General features: G+C 37.4%; 1 protein-coding gene across 2 annotated transcripts in view; it reads left to right on the top strand.

The window, feature by feature from the left end:
- Positions 1–10,731: 10,731 nt before the first annotated feature.
- NXPE4 (neurexophilin and PC-esterase domain family, member 4) overlaps positions 10,732–15,810 on the top strand; it is a 34,679-nt gene continuing 29,600 nt past the window's right edge. The window contains exon 1 of one of the 2 annotated variants that reach the window (XM_012659183.1): positions 10,732–10,838. Coding sequence is in view for 1 of the 2 variants with exons in the window: in XM_012659182.1 (XP_012514636.1) it covers positions 10,743–10,838 (96 nt within the window). In the remaining variant the exon portion in view is untranslated. The remainder of the gene's footprint in view (positions 10,839–15,810) is intronic. The other variant, XM_012659182.1, reaches the window with a different exon arrangement.

The following is a 15,810-nucleotide window of genomic DNA, read 5'->3' as shown; positions in this document are numbered from 1 at the left end:
TTTTGTATCTTGTGTTAATTTTAGATGTTACCACCACGTCCAGCTCATTTTTTGTTTCTATTTTTAGTTGTCCAGCTCAGTTTTTCTATTTTTAGTGGAGATGGGGTCTCACTCTTGCTCAGGCTGGTCTCGAACTCCTGCCCTCAAGTGATCCTCCCCCCTCGGCTTCCCAGAGTGCTAGGAATACAGGCGTGAGCCACCCCACCTGGCCATTGTTTTGTTTATAAATTATGAATAAGTGCTGCGTTTTATTGACATTTTTTTCAGCATCAATTGAAATAATCACATTTTTTTCATCCACCCTCTTAAGCAACTAGGGGATTGTAAATAAATTGACAAAAGACAGATGAACTAGAGAAAAAGATTTATACTATGCATATGGAAGCCAACAGAAGTTGCTGGCTCATTAAATGATTAAAGTTAGAGGTTTATACACCTAACTTAGTATGGAAAAAGGAGGGGGAAGGAAAGGCCCTTATAGGAAGAACAAATAGGTTTCTTTAGGAAAGACAAATGGGTTTTTAAGCAAACAAAGGGAGACAAAAAATGTTTGTGATAATGTTTGTTTATGTTAGGTGAGAGGAGTCTTGTTTATGGCTATGAAACTCCCACAGAGAGAGAATTTATGGCAACTTCATTTCCCAGATGTTGCTGCTTTTAGTTAGATATGTAAAGCTCTAAGAAGGCTTCTCTCTGCATCTGTTGAATCTCAAATGTCTTCACTGAAGATAATCTTTATATCAACTCTGGAGTTCCAAATGATTTCCATGTGGTAAAATACAACGGATGTCCATCATATCCTTCCTGGGACAAACCTAACTTAGCCATGATGGTTTTCTTCCTCCATACACTGCAGAATTCAAGTGGCTAGCAATTTATTTAAAACTATTCACTCTTGTTCCATGGTGAAATTAATTTTTCCTTTCTTTACTTTCCTTACAAAATAGTTTGGGGAATTTTCAATTCTTTTTTCTATTTCTAAAATAGTTTATATAACTTAGGTAAAGTAGGGTAAAAATGAAATGGCCCTTCAATAACAGGGTGCAAGGCAAGAACTGTGGTAAGGGCCTAGCTAAAAATAATGATAATAATTGGTAACTGTCCCCCTGTAATTGCCACTCTGGAGCCACACAGCTGGTGGTCATAAAGATTCTTAACTTTCTCCATAGTTTACATCACCTTTTTGAAACCTAAAGGTAGTTTTCAAGATACCTGCCAGGCCCCACATTCCAGTGGACCCACTGGCCCACCCAGACCAGCAACCCATACCAAGAAACTGACTCAACTGGAATTGTGACCCCAGGGACTAGAGCAACAAAAGAAGATGATTTCTACATCCGTATAATTTTTCCCTAATGAACAAACCGAATTGCCTAATCCCTTGCGTGCCAAACTATTCTTAAAAACTCAGTCTCCCAAGTTCTTGGAGAGGCGGATTTGTGAAATTTCTCCATCTCCCCACTTGGGGCTCTGCGGAATAAAACTCTTTCTCCATTGCAATCTTAACTGTCTCAGTACATTGGCTCTTCTCTGTGCAGCGGGCAATACAACCCAGTTGGGCAGCAACAATTAATAGGGTGAAATTTGTGCCCTGTGGATAGAGATTAGAGATTTTTTATTATGAATTCGCATTCTGTAATAATTAAATGTTAGCTGGATGCAGCGGCACACACCTGTAGTCCCAGCTACTCAGAAGACTGAGGCAGGAGGATCGTGTGAGCCCAGAAGTTTGAGTCCAGCCTGCACAATATAGCAAGACTGTGTCGCTAAAAATTTAAAAAAAACAAATTTAAAATTTTTAATAGACTTTATTTTTCAAAAAATTTAGATTTAGGGAATGGGGAGAAAAAAAAAGATAGATTTACAGAAAAATTAAGAAGATAGCAAAGCTTTCCCATATACCATGCGCTCTCCTATTATCACATCTTATATTACTATGGCACATTTATGCTTTGATATAAATGTACATATGTAGTATATGTTACTTCAGTAAATTATATATTATGGTACATTGTTACAATTAATGAGTCAATATTATCATTAACTAAAGTCTATCCTTTATTCAGATTTCCTTAGTTTTTACCCACTGTTCTTTTTCTGTTCAAGATCCCATATTACATTCAGTAGTCATGTATTCTTGGGCCCCTTTTGGTTGTAACAGTTTCTTAGACTTTCCTTGTTTTTGATGACTTAGTTTTGAGTACTGGTTAGGTATTTCATATATTAATAGAATGTCCCTCAATTAGAATTTGTCTGGTGTTTTTCTCATGGTAAGACCGGGTTTATGGGCTTGGGGGAGGAAGACCACAGATGTAAAGTGCCATTTTCATCACATTGTATCAGGAGCACATATTATTATGATTTTCACTACTATTGTTCACCTTGACCATGGGGCTGAGGTAGTGTTTGTCAGGTTTCCCCACTTGGGAAGTTACTCTTCCCCTTTCCATGCTGTAGTCCTTGGAAGGAAGTCACTGTGTACAGAATAATTCCTTTTTTCATTTGGGTTTTTTCATTCCTCATCCCATCAATTTTTTGTGTTATCTAACCTCAAAAAGTTCCCTCTGCATCAAACTGTGCAAATATGTTGGCATAAAGTTATTTTAGTATTCTCTCGTGATTTTAAAAATATTCCTGGTGTCAGATGTGATATACCCTTTCATAATCCTAAAATTAATTATTTGTCTATTTTCTTTTTCCTTTGATCAACTTTACTGGAAAGTTGCTCACTTTTTAGATTTTCTCTAAGAATTAGCTCCATATCCTGTTGATCCTTTCTGTTGCTTGTTTTATTTCCTATTAGTATCTTCTCTTACATTTATAAATTCCTTACTTCTACTTTCTTCAGATTTACTGTACTGTCCTTTTTCTATTTGTAACTTGGACACCTAACTCATTTAGTCTTCATTTTCATTGCTATTTAATAGCTGCATTTACACTTAGATGTTTTCCTTTCTGTATATTTGGCGGCATTCCACAATGTTTGATATAAAGTACTCTCATTGTTAGTCCTTGTCAAATATTTTGCAATTTCATTGCAATTTACATTTAAATGATGAATTTAAAAGTTGCTGAGACTTCCTTTGGGACCCAGTATATGGTCTATTTTGGGTTTTCACATGTACTTGAAAATAAGGTATGGCCTCTCTCTTTTTCCTTGATTTTTCCCCTACCTTTCTGGGGACTTTTATTAAATACTGGTACTGATTTTTTATTTTATTCCTTTGATCCATATTTTTTAAATTGTCTTTCATATTCTTTCAATTCTGTTTTCCTTCTTGATGATTTCTGGGAAAGTTCCTCAACCTGATCTTCCAGCTCACTAATTTGATTTTTGTATACCTTCTACTCTTGCATCAGACTATTATTTATTTCAGTTATTATATATTTCAGACCAAGAATATTCAACTACTTCTTCTTTCTGACTCCTTGCTTCTGCTTTACATTTTGCAGATTTCCACCTCATCACTCTTTAATGATTGTTTATTATGCTTAATTCTGATTCTTGCTCTATGTATTCTGTTTCTTTTTTCCATTCTTATATAGTAGTTGTGCTCTTCAAATGCCTCATTATTTATTGTCACATTCCCCTAGATTGTCTGCTACTTTGGATGGCAATGTCTCCCTAGGAGAATAAGTCAAATTCCCAGCCTTAGCTTGTTGCCTCCTTTTTCAGTGCAAAGAGCCTCTTTTTTTCTTTTCTTTTCTTTTTTTTTTTTAACTACTCCAGACTGATTGGTAGTAAGAGCCTCTGTTTTCATCCGTCCTCAACCATTTTTCTTTCTCTCACGCACATAAAATGTGACGCTGACACTGACCTCAGGCGATTCTTCTGTACCTCCATCTAAGCACAGCTTTTCCCAAGAACTATCATCATCTTGGGATCTAATCATCTAGACCAGAGGTTCTCAACCAAAGGTGGTATTTAGAAATGTGTAAGGGAAATCTGGGGGTTGCTGTTATGATTCTGGGTTACTACAGGCATTTAGGGCAAGAGGCTAGGAATACTAACCATCCTTTAATACGTGGAAAAATCTCACATAATGAAATATTGTCCCAGACAAAATTACGATAGTGCCCTTGTGGGTGGCAATGGAGAAGAAGTCAAAGTTTAGGACTGTCTCAGTCATTTGTACACACAGGTTTCTCCTCTCTACATGCAGGGTTCTCTGGTGGTACCTAATGCTACCACACTGTCTCCAGTTGGTGCTGAATGATGATGCTGTCTGTCTGCCCAACAGTAGCAAGATGGCAATCAGTGTTCTAGCCAGGGCATTGCAAGACAATTGAAAGGACTCGGAATGCTCACTGAGTCCTTTCCCTGTCATGGCCCCCAGCTTTTTTCTTCCGTAGGCTGGCTTCCTCTTGTTAAACCTTTATCTCCATCATATACATTAGAACCTAATCATCTGGGACTTTCCAGAGATGTCGCACAGTTTTTGCTAATATCCAAAGCCTATTTATTATCTCCCTTTCGCTCTGTGGAATCCCCAAGATTGGATTAAATGAGGGCACCAGCATCCTCTGTTAGTATTTCATCTTGCTACCTTACTATGAACACCTATTCCTAATAGCATATGAAAAAGGTAGTAATAAATGAATAGCTAATTTTGAAAAATTAGAGCCACAAAAGGGGATTTACCCTAGAAGATAAGATATACGAAGTCACGTTTAAAGATCAAAACAAAAAGCAACAGTGGAACATTGATAGAGGAAAAATACACCAAACACAATGAAGATCCCAGAAAAAGAGATGACAACTTGAAATGACAGAAGCACCATCAGCACCAATCTGTGTGGAAATGATGGGCTATTTGGTGGATTCATTTGTAAATGATATGGGAAACTGAATCATTGCAGGGAGAACTATGTTATCATTCCCATTTGAGAAGGAAACGTTTTTAAAATGTTTTACTTTTAAATAATTTTAGAGTCACAAAAATTTCAAAAGTAGTACAGAGGATTTTCATATACCCTTCAGCCAGCTTCAGTGAGTGATGACATCTTGCATAACCATCATACCATGTTCAAAATCAAGAAATTAACACTGGTACATTAGTGACTATCACCTGAACTACAGACTTTGTTTGGATTTTGCTCATTTTTCCAGTAATGTCCTTCTTCTGTTTCAGGACCTAGTCTAGGTCACTCGCATAAGCAGTTGTCTGTTGAATTTCTCCACTGGGACCTTACTATTTTTCACTTTGAAATTAATAAAATATGTTGGTGGAAAGATATCCTTGTTTCCCCTCAAACTTTTGCTCACTACTTTTAGGATTCATCAGCAGATCTTGACTACAGCAATTATTACAGAGGAGTTCTCATGGTGATTTTGTATTTCCTTCACTTTTGCTACATATTTTAATTGTAATTCTTCTGTAGGGGACAGTTGTTTCTCCTACTCCATTTATTTATGCTATGATTTATTTTTATCAACATAGAGTCATGGATTTATTTTTATTCTATGGGTTATATTCCAAAACTCTTGTTATTTATTTTGCTGCTCAAAGTGTTCCAACTTTGGGCATGGGGAGCTCTTCCAGGTTGGCTTCTGTGCTATATTTACATATCCTTTCCCTTTTTTTAAAGCATTTCCTAGCACTATAAAATGCTTCAGGCTCATCTCATATCCCTTGAAAAAGTAGTAGAATCAACCAACTACTTCACCAAGGAGCTCTTGGTCCTTTTCTTGAAGAATTAAGAAACCAAGATCTGGGCACTAACCGTCACTGCTTCTGGGGCCTCTCAGTGGACAGAGATTGGTATATACATCTGTGTGTACGAACGTACATATACATGCAAATGCGTATCTATTTATTTATCAAAAAACTCCGAGTACATACTGATAACTCTAATTCTAATTAAATACCACAAGATTAATTTTAATATACCTATTATGTTTTCTTATTTATAATTTATTTTTCCTAAAATATTTACTATCTGGGTCTTTATAGAAGAAAATTTTCCACCCCTGCTTTAGATTATTCCTATCTTTGGATTTAAATCTGTCTCGATAGTAGTTTTCTACGTTTCACTTCTCTTTGTTTTCCTCTTTCTTTGTCTTCTGTTGGGTTAATTGAGCATTTTTTATTCCATTTAATCTCCGTTGTTGATTTATTATTTATACCTCTTTTTAAAAGAAATGTTTAGTGGTTACACTAGGGATTGCAATATTTTTCTTAATTAATTAGAGTCTACATTCAAACAGTATTAGCCCACTTCACATGTGGTATAAGGACTTTAACATAGTTTTTACAACTTCCTACCGTTCATTTCTTGTGCTTTTGTTGTTATACATTTTACTTTAATATATCCTATAAACACATAGTGCACTGCCTACTATTTTTACTTTATAGAGCCATTTGTCTTTTAAAGCAATTAAAAATATGTGGGGGAAAAAAAGCTGTGAGAGGCCGAGGCAGGAGGATTGCTTAAGCTCAGGAGTTCAAGATCAGCCTGAGCAAGAGGGAGACCCCGGTCTCTACAAAAAATAGAAAAATTAGCCAGGCATTCATGGCACATGCCTGTAGTCCCAGCTACTCGGGAGGCTGAGGCAGAAGTATCACTTGAGCCCAGGAGTTTGAGGTTGCAGTGGGCTATGATGATGCCACTGTACTCTAGCTGGGGTGACAGAGTGAGACTCTGTCTCAAAAAAAAGAAGGAAAAAATATTTTTATATATTATACCTTCATTTATTCATTTTCTGTATTGCTTTGTGCAGACCCAAGTTTCTCTCCGATACTGTATTTCTTCATACTCAAGAATATGATTGATTTAGTATTATTTAAGTGTAACTCTGCTGGTAATAAGTTCTGTTTTTGTTTTCTAAGTAAGTACTTCTACTACATTTTTGAAAGGTATTTTTGCTAGGCATAGAATTCTAATTCTTCGATTTTTTTTTTTCTTTCAACACTTTAAAAATTTTACTCCATTTTCTTCTGGTTACATGGTTTCTGATAAGTAGTCTGCTGTAATTCTTATTATAAGTCATGTGTCCTTTTTCTTTGGCCAACTTTGGGATTTTTCTCTTTTATTTTCAGCAGTTTAAATGTAATGTGTTTATGTGTATGCATGTGTGTGTTTGGTATTTATGTGCTTGGTGTTTACTGAGATTCTTGGATTTATGGTTTGGTGTATTATTGATTTTGGAAAATTATCAACCATTATTTCTTTAAAAATAACTCTTAAAAAGTCATTCCCTATCACTAGTCTCCTTCTAGGAGTCCAATTACACATATATTAAACCATTTATTATTACCCCCATAGATCTTGGGTTCTCCCTCTTCTTTTTTCTTCTCTCTCTCTCTTTGGGTTTCAGATTGTGTTATTTCTACCAATCTATCTTCAAGTTCACTGATTCTTCACTTGATTGCCTCAAGTCTACTGATGAGCCTGTCCAGGCATTCTTCAACTCTGTTACTGTGGTTTTTATTTCTATCATTTTGAGTTTTTCTTATCCACCACTGTGCTGAAACTCCACATCTGATCTTTCATGTTATCCAGCTTTTCTATTACTTTATCATATCAATCATAGTGATTTTTAATTCTCTGTTAGATAATTACAAATATGTGTCATATCTGAATCTGATTCTGTTGCTTTCTTTACCTCATGGGAGTGTGTCATTTTATTCCCCTGCCTTTCATATGCCTCAGAATTTTTTGTTGAAATTGGGACATTTTGTATCAAATAGTAGAGACTTGAGTAAATAATTTTTATGCTTTAAAATGTGCATATGTTTTGTCCTGCTAGGCCTTTAGTGTGGGTGGTTGTGTTAATTTAGGCACAAATCAGGCTGGGTTTGAAGTGTATTGTTACTATGGTTGTCCTCAATGTACCAAAGACTTCAAATTCCTTTAGCAATATATAATGTTTGGAATGGGGGCTAGCTTGTCATAGTGTTTATCTCAATGTCTGCTCTACCCACAGTTTTGGATCTTCCCTTTGTGCTGTATCGTAGAGAGGGTCTGCCACTTAATGTTCATTATAGTATTCCACTGTTATGTGTTACTTAATGTCTTTTAGTCTTATGGTAAGGGTGGGGATATATAGTTAGTCCTCAATAAATGTTAGCTATTGCTAATCTATCTATGTGCTTCTCCACATTCACTCCCACCAACTGGTTTCTTCTTTGCATATATGTATCTCTTTCAAATTCCAGCAAATAGGAGATCTGAGTGGTAGGCAGTCACCACCTAAATGGAGCACCCCTATTTAGCAAGGTTCTCATGCCAGCCTCTCCATAGGTTCCTGCCACCATATAGTTTGTTGCCTTTGACACAGGTGCCCATCTCTGTTACAGGGTGGTGGGGTAATAAGTAACCTAGGTATAACCATTTTTCACTACCTTTTTCAAAGAGGGCTATGGGCATGGCAGTCACCCTAAAGTTCATACATTTTTGCATTGCCACTCTGAAAATGGCAGAGTCCATGATGCTCTGTGACTAGTAAATCTGGGACCATTGTGAGCTATCTATCCATGAACCTGCAACAGCATTGGTCTTTTTACCCTCTATTATTAACATGGTTAAACTACAACGGCCTGTGCCCTTCATCATTGCTTAATGACATATAAAGAGTCCTATGCCAAATTCTCATGGCTGGAATCTTGAGTCATTCTTGCTGTTGCATCATCTCTAATCTTTATGTTTATCCTTCCATGGTTAGAGACCCTCTCTCGGTACTCAAAAACCATGGAAATGAGACATCCTACCAACCAATATAGCCTCCACAGTGATGGGGAACATCTTGTTTGATCCCTGAGACCACAGTAGTTGTTTACTTTACTTGTGGCTCAGCTTCCAGTGAATGTTCCCTGGATACCCGCTCTTTGATTTGCCTGATGCTGACACTCTGCCCATTTTGCTTGGTCTCTTTAAACCCTGGCCAGCATTACTCTTGCCTTACTCACACCCCCAAAGAACTGTCTTCTGGATTATATTTTATGACATAAATCTGGACAACAAATACAAGAATCATCACATCTACCTGAACTTGGTTACAGCCTACGTGTGGAGTCATGCTGATAGTGGAAAGTGCTTTGAATCAGAGATCAAAATGACAGGAATTCTGCACTCAGCCCTGCCTCAAAGCTCATTAGATGACCTAAGCAAATCATTTAAAGTCTCTTTTGTGCTCCCAGTTCTTTACATCAAGCATATCTATTATGCCTACCTCATAAAAACATACCAGTTTAACATTAATAATGACCAAAGCAAATCAAAATACATAAATCTATGTGTGTCACAGTAGACTGTGTACTTGGGTGGTTGCTGGCATCAGTATCCTAAGGAGCAGCCAAACCAAACCCACTGCAAATATTTTTTTCTTTTTTTTTTGTTTTGGTTTGGTTTTGTTTTCTTTTCCGACAGCGCAACCCGCCCCCACCCACGAGGTTCCCCACACACACACCCCGGGAGGGGAGTGGGGAGAGCACGGAGTGGGTGGGGGAGCGGTCACACCATGGGAGGGGAGGCCCAGCCCTCCTATTTTTTTCTTATTATAGGCTCTTTAGGGAAGAATTGAGCAATCCTAGAATCAGTCACACGGCTTTTCCAAAGGTCATGATGTAAAGACATAAAGAAGTATTGTTAAGGCTGGTTTGGTAGAGCATGATCCAGGATGTTAGAAGAATTATCTGGAATATCCTTGTGAACCATGTCTTGATTCTTTCATTATTGGTTTTTTTTTTTTAATAAGGGTGGAATGATTGGTGGACATGTTTACAGATGTTTACCCTCCTGTGTGGGGCAGCACAAGTGAAACCCATGGAGGGAACCACAGACCAAGCAGCTACAGTGGGCACTGGTGCAGCTGTCCTGGGCAGCTGCTCTTTCTAGTGCTGTTTCTATCAGATCAAGAATACAAATCCCAGGTGGATTCAAATGTATGATCGTAAGCTGTCATTGTTGGTCTGAGATATGATAAATATTGTTGTCTTGCTTACATTGTATTAATATTTAAGATTCTTTTGGTTCAATTCAGCACATTTTATTGAGTATCTACTATGTACAAGATAATATGCACTTGGGGTAGGGAGAGTAAATTTTGACAGATGGAAAATTTTAGAAGGGCAAGAGTCAAGCAATCTGATTTTAAAAGAGAACTTGAAATTCCAGTATAAAGATAAATAGTAAGATGAACCATAGAAAAACATTGATAAAGCCTAACAAATTTTTAAAGAAAGTAATAAATGTAAGTTTTAAAATAATTCTCTTCCAGCTTGAAGGGTGCTAGATAGACTGATGAGACAAGAAAGACGAACATACTAACAGACAGGGATTAAGGAAGCTGGAAAACTAATTTATGTTCAAACGGCACTGTAATCATGTGGTTCTCAGTGTCAATATTTGCTGGAGTGTTTTGTGTCTGTTCTTTGTGTTTAAGAGAACATGTTTAAGAGAATAAGGAACCTGTTAGTAAGGTGACAAACAGCCTGGAGACTTCAGCTAGACATGAGCAACCCTGAGTTCTTCAGGCCCGTAGCTGCTGAATTTCTTAGAGTTCATGGTGGACTCCACGGAATATCTCTTCTGTATAATGTATAATACAACTGATGGCCAAAAGATAACCAAGAGCAGCTGGGAGGGCCAAGGTTTAGTTCTGGGAATAATTCGTCTGAGGATAAAAATAATCAAAAGCCCCCCCAAAATTAATGTATTTCCATGTTCATTCTCTTTTCTGTTTTGTCTTGTTGTATGCTTGTGTGTGTGTTTTTTGTATTGTCTCTTGTAGGATCTTAATCATGAAAACAAGAATGACAAATTGTAAGGCACTGTTGGTGCTGTTGTTTGTATTAGCCTCCTGGATCACATTTACAGTTTTCCAAAACACCACAAAGGTAGGCAATGCTTTCTGTGTTTTGTAAAAGCTTATTTTACTCTCTACCTAACCTATTGTAAGAAAAGTCCAAACTACAAGGCCTATAGATTGTAGGAGGAGAGTTTCAACAGCTTTTGTTTTTGTTGCCCGTGCTTTTGAGATCTTATCCAAACAATCTTTGCCTAGACCAATGTCCTGAAGCATTTTCCCTAAGTTTGCATGTAGTATTTTCATAGTTTGGGGTCTTATATTTAAGTCTCCAATCCATTTTTAGTTGATTTTTGTATGTGGGAAGAGACAGGGGTATAGTTTCATTCTTCTGCATATGGATGTCCAGTTTTTCCAGCACCATTTATTAAAAAGACTTTCCTTTCCCCACTTTATATTCTTGGAACTTTTGTCAAAAATCAGTTCACTGTAAATATGTGGATTTATTTCTGGGTTCTCTATTCTGTTCCATTGGTCTATGTGTCTGATTTTATGCCAGTATCATGCTGTTCTGGTTAACATAGTTTTGTAGTGCATTTAAAGTCATGTAATGTGATGCCTCCAGTTTTGTTATTTTTACTCAGTATTTTGGGGGTTTTTTGGCTATTGTGGGTCTTTTGTCATTCTATATGAATTTTAAGATTGTTTTCCCTAATTCTGCGAAGAACATCATTGGTATTTTGATAAGGATTGCACTGAATCTGTAGATCACTTTGACTAGTATAGAATTTTAACAATGTTAATTCTTCCAATCCATGAACATGGATTACCTTTCCATTTTTTGTGTCCTCTTCAATTTGTTTTATCAGTGCCTTATAGATTTCATTGTAGAGATCTTCCACCTCTTTAATTAAAATTATTCCTAGGCATTTTTTGTAACTATGGTAAATGGGATCGATTTCTTGATTTTTTTTTCAGATTGTTTGCTATTGGTATACAGAAATGCTACTGATTTTGTATCCTGCAACTTTATTCAATTTGTTTATCAGTTCTAACAGTTTTGCTGGGGTATTTAGGTTTTTATAAATATAAGAGCATGTCATCTGCAAACAGTGACAATTTAACTTCCTCCTTTCCAATCTTGATGCAGTCTTCGTGGCCTGACAGCCTTTTAAATTTATTCCAGGCCCCATGCCACTATAGTCAGCTGGTGGTGGAGCCAGCCAGACCTCAGGTTCCTACCTTTGGGGTGGAGGATTCCCCTCTAGCCATGACTGGTCTAAATGCTCTCCATGGGTACCAGCCAAATTCTACGCTGTGTTGTGTTCCGCTGTGATAGGGAAGCCCTGAGTTCCACTGCAAAGTTCCACAATCACTTCACTCTCCCTCCCCCAAGCACACACATTCTTTCTCTATAGGGTCCTGCCAGGGTGTAGGGGAGGGGTGGTGTAGGCAATGCAGGATTGTCTTTTCTACTCTCTTCAGTGCCTCTTTCCTTGATACAATGTTAAAACCAGGTATTGTGATCACTCACCTGATTTTTGGTTCTTATTAAGGTGCTTTGTTGCATGGATAGTTATTCAGTTTGGTGTTCCTGCGCAGGGATGATAGCTGGAAAGTTCTATTTGGCCATCTTGCTCTGCCTGTCACTTCATATCTTTTAATTGGAGAATTTAATCCATTTATATTCAGGGTTATTATTGATAGGTATGGACATACTCCTGCTATTTTGTTAATTGTTTTCTAGTTGCTTTGTAGATGCTTTGTTCCCTTCTCTCTTGCTTTTTTTCTATGTGGTTTGATGGCTTTCTGCAGTGATACGCTTTGGTTCTTTTCACTTTATCTTTTATAAAGATAAGCCTGTCTATTATAAGCTTTTGTTTTGTAGTTACCCTAAGGCTAACACAAAATATCTTATAACAGGCTAATTTAAGCTAATAACAGCTTTATTTTGATCACATACACAAACTCTCTACTTTTACTCTCCCTCTTCCCATGCATGTTTTTGATGTCAAACTTTATATCTTTTAAAAAATTATTGCTTCAGTTGTTTTTAATGGTTTTGCTTTTTGACCTTTATAATGGAGATATAATTGATTTACCCACTGTTGTTACAGTAACAAAGTGTTTTGAATTTGACAACAGTCTTACTTGTATCAGCAGGTTTTATACTTTCATATGTTTTTATGTTTCTAATTAGCATCATCACCTTACTTCAGCTTGAAGAACTTACTTTAGCATTTTTTGTAATGTATGCCTAGTGGTGACAAACTCTCTTAGTTTTTGTTTGTCTGAGAAAATCGTTGTTGCCTCTTTGTTTTTGAAAAACAGGATTGCTAGTGATAGTATTCTTGGTTGGCAATCTTTTCCTTTCAGAATTTTGAATATATCATTCTACTCCCTTCTTGCTTGCAAGGTTTCTGCTGATAAATCTGCTGATAGTTTTATGGTGGTTCTCCTATACATGACAATTCACTGGGGTGTTGAATGTGTCTTTCAGTTCTTTATATCTTCATGCAGGGGCTGGGTGCAAGAGTTTATCTCCCACTCTCTCTACACTAAGCAAGGGAGAGGATCTATGGCAAATCCCCATACTTACACTCAGGCTGCACCTTCTGATCCTGGAGAGATAGCTACTGGGAGTGGGCCCCTGCACCTCAGTTTTTCCTCCATCCACCTGTTTATTTTCTGTGGTCTTGAGTAACTCAGGATTGCAAAGCCCCTTTGACTCCCAAAGGTAGGTCATTAAAGAGACAATCCCTGAGGTGGAAGCTATGGAAGTTGTGGTACTTGGCACATGGCCCAACTCCATCCAGAAAGAATGGATAGGCCTGGATTTATCTCTAGGGTGAGCCTGGGGGAAGTCTCATGAAGTGCCAAGCTCTGACTCCAGCTACAGAAACCCTGTTTGTTTGCCCTGCTAGCTCCCTGATGCAAGTTCTTTAGAAATTAGGCTGTCAAGTAGCCACCGGGTGTGTGTGGTAGGGGGGGTGTTGTAAGCCTCTTCTAGAGGGAAAGTGAGAGTTCCATGTTCTTGCCCCTTTTGCACTGCCCCAAAGAGATGTAGCCCCTGGAAGTGTCTGGATTCCTGTTTAAACCTATCTCTCTGTTCTGTGATCAAGGAAGCCTTGCATATGCCTAGTCTCTTCTATTCCCAGGGGTACTGGATTTAAGATGGAGTCCTTCAATAATTACCTTTAAAAATTGTGGCTCTCAATGTGTGTCTTAAACCCCTTCTGGGGAGAAACTGAGAGTTGCATTTCTCCTGCTCCTTCTCAGCATCACTCCAGGGGCCGGAAGTCCCTGGAGGTGCTTGCATGCCATTTTAAAATGTACCTTTTTTCCTGCCATCTAGAGAGACACATGTATGCCAGTCCCTTCTGCTCCCAGAGTTAGGAGATTTAGGATGCAGTCCCTTAGGTAGATGTTGTAAGAGTTGAGGTGTTTGGTGTGAGTGCAAACTCCTCCCAGGCTGGCAGCAGGTTAATAATTGACTGTCTCTTTAACTTCCTGATGCAAGTTTTTTAGAAGTAAGGCCACCAGGTAGCTACTAGAAAGGTGTTTTGTAAACCCCTTATAGAGGAAACAGAGAGCTCCTTCTCTGATAAAGCCGCTGAAGTGCTCGGACAAAACTGCCACTCTTTTTCCTATGGTCCGGAGAGACATGCTTGTGTCCAATCCCCTCCACTCCTCTAGTTGATGATAAGAGTCCAATCATGAGGAAACTTAGGGTTAGGGTCCTATACGTGAGGTCCAAATCCTCCTCTCCACAGGGAGAAACTGGATGTTGGGAATTTCTTTCCCAATTTTATGGCACAGTGCCTGGGTAGAGTCCATGCCCACGTGCACCTCAGCTCTTCCTATCCATTTGATGTGGATTTTTTCTCAGTTGACTGGTGGGTAGGAGTCTCCCAACTGGTCTCTAACTCTCTTACTCAGAGGAAATTGGTCCATGGATAGATGTTTATTTGGTGCATCTGTGAATGGAGAGAGATTGAGGAGCTTCCTATTCTGCCATGTTGGTGATGTCACTCAGGTACTTTATACTTTTCTGTTGCTATAACTTTTTGTCTGTAAACGGTGTTCTTTTAAAATTGCATTTTCTAATTATTTGTTGCTGATCTAGAGGAATGCAATTGATTTTTGTATACTGAACAGCAAAATTTTGCTTTCCAAATTCTCTAATTGATTCATTTATGTCATCTAGCATCTCTCTGAGAATAGAAAGTATATTTATTCTACAGCTTCTATCTTTAGCAAAACCCTCCTCTACTTGCATTTGGAGCTATGATTTTCTTCCTCAATCTAAATTCATCTTTTGTTTTTCAAGAGATTCCTCAGAAGTTCTGGTTAAATTAAGGCATCTCTTCCTATTTCCTAAAATAAGGTTCCTTTCTGTCTTTTATAGGATTTTATGGTGGGAAATTGAGGCTGCAATATGTGCTTAGTCCCTCATTTTGAATCATAATTTTCCCATTATATTTCTACCAAAAATATTGTGCACATAAAATTATTCTACCATTCTAAAAATCACATACTTTTCATTTGACGTTGTGATGATATAGAAATATTTGATGATGTGGTATAATGGTTAAAAGACATTACTATAATGTTATTTAGATCCTCTAGATCCTTACTCATTTTTTCAAGTAGTTCCTACAGCAACTACTGAGAGAAGTTTTAAAATTTTCAATTATGACTGTGGATTTTTCTATTTCTCCCTTGAATTCTATCAATGTTTGCTTCATGTACAGGCACATGTATATATAGGCACATACACATTTATGATTGCTATGTTTACTGAAAAATTGACCCTTTTATCACTATGAAATGTTCATCTCCATTTCTAGTAATATTCTTTGTCAAAAAGTCTACTTTAATGTCAATATTAGCTTTTTTATACTTAAATGATACATCATTTTCCATCTACTTACTTTCAACCTATAGGCATCTTTATACTTAAACTGCATTTCTTGTAGACAGAAAATAGGTTTTGCTTTTCATCTCTGCCTTTTAATGAAGTGTTTAGTCTATTTATATTTAATGGAATTATTAAGAGTAGA

Source organism: Propithecus coquereli, unplaced genomic scaffold (assembly GCF_000956105.1).
Source record: "Propithecus coquereli isolate 6110/MARCELLA unplaced genomic scaffold, Pcoq_1.0 Scaffold6, whole genome shotgun sequence".
Lineage (NCBI taxonomy): Eukaryota > Metazoa > Chordata > Mammalia > Primates > Indriidae > Propithecus > Propithecus coquereli.
The sequence above is the reverse complement of the archived record's forward strand: the minus strand, read 5'-3'. Positions and strand labels throughout refer to the sequence as shown.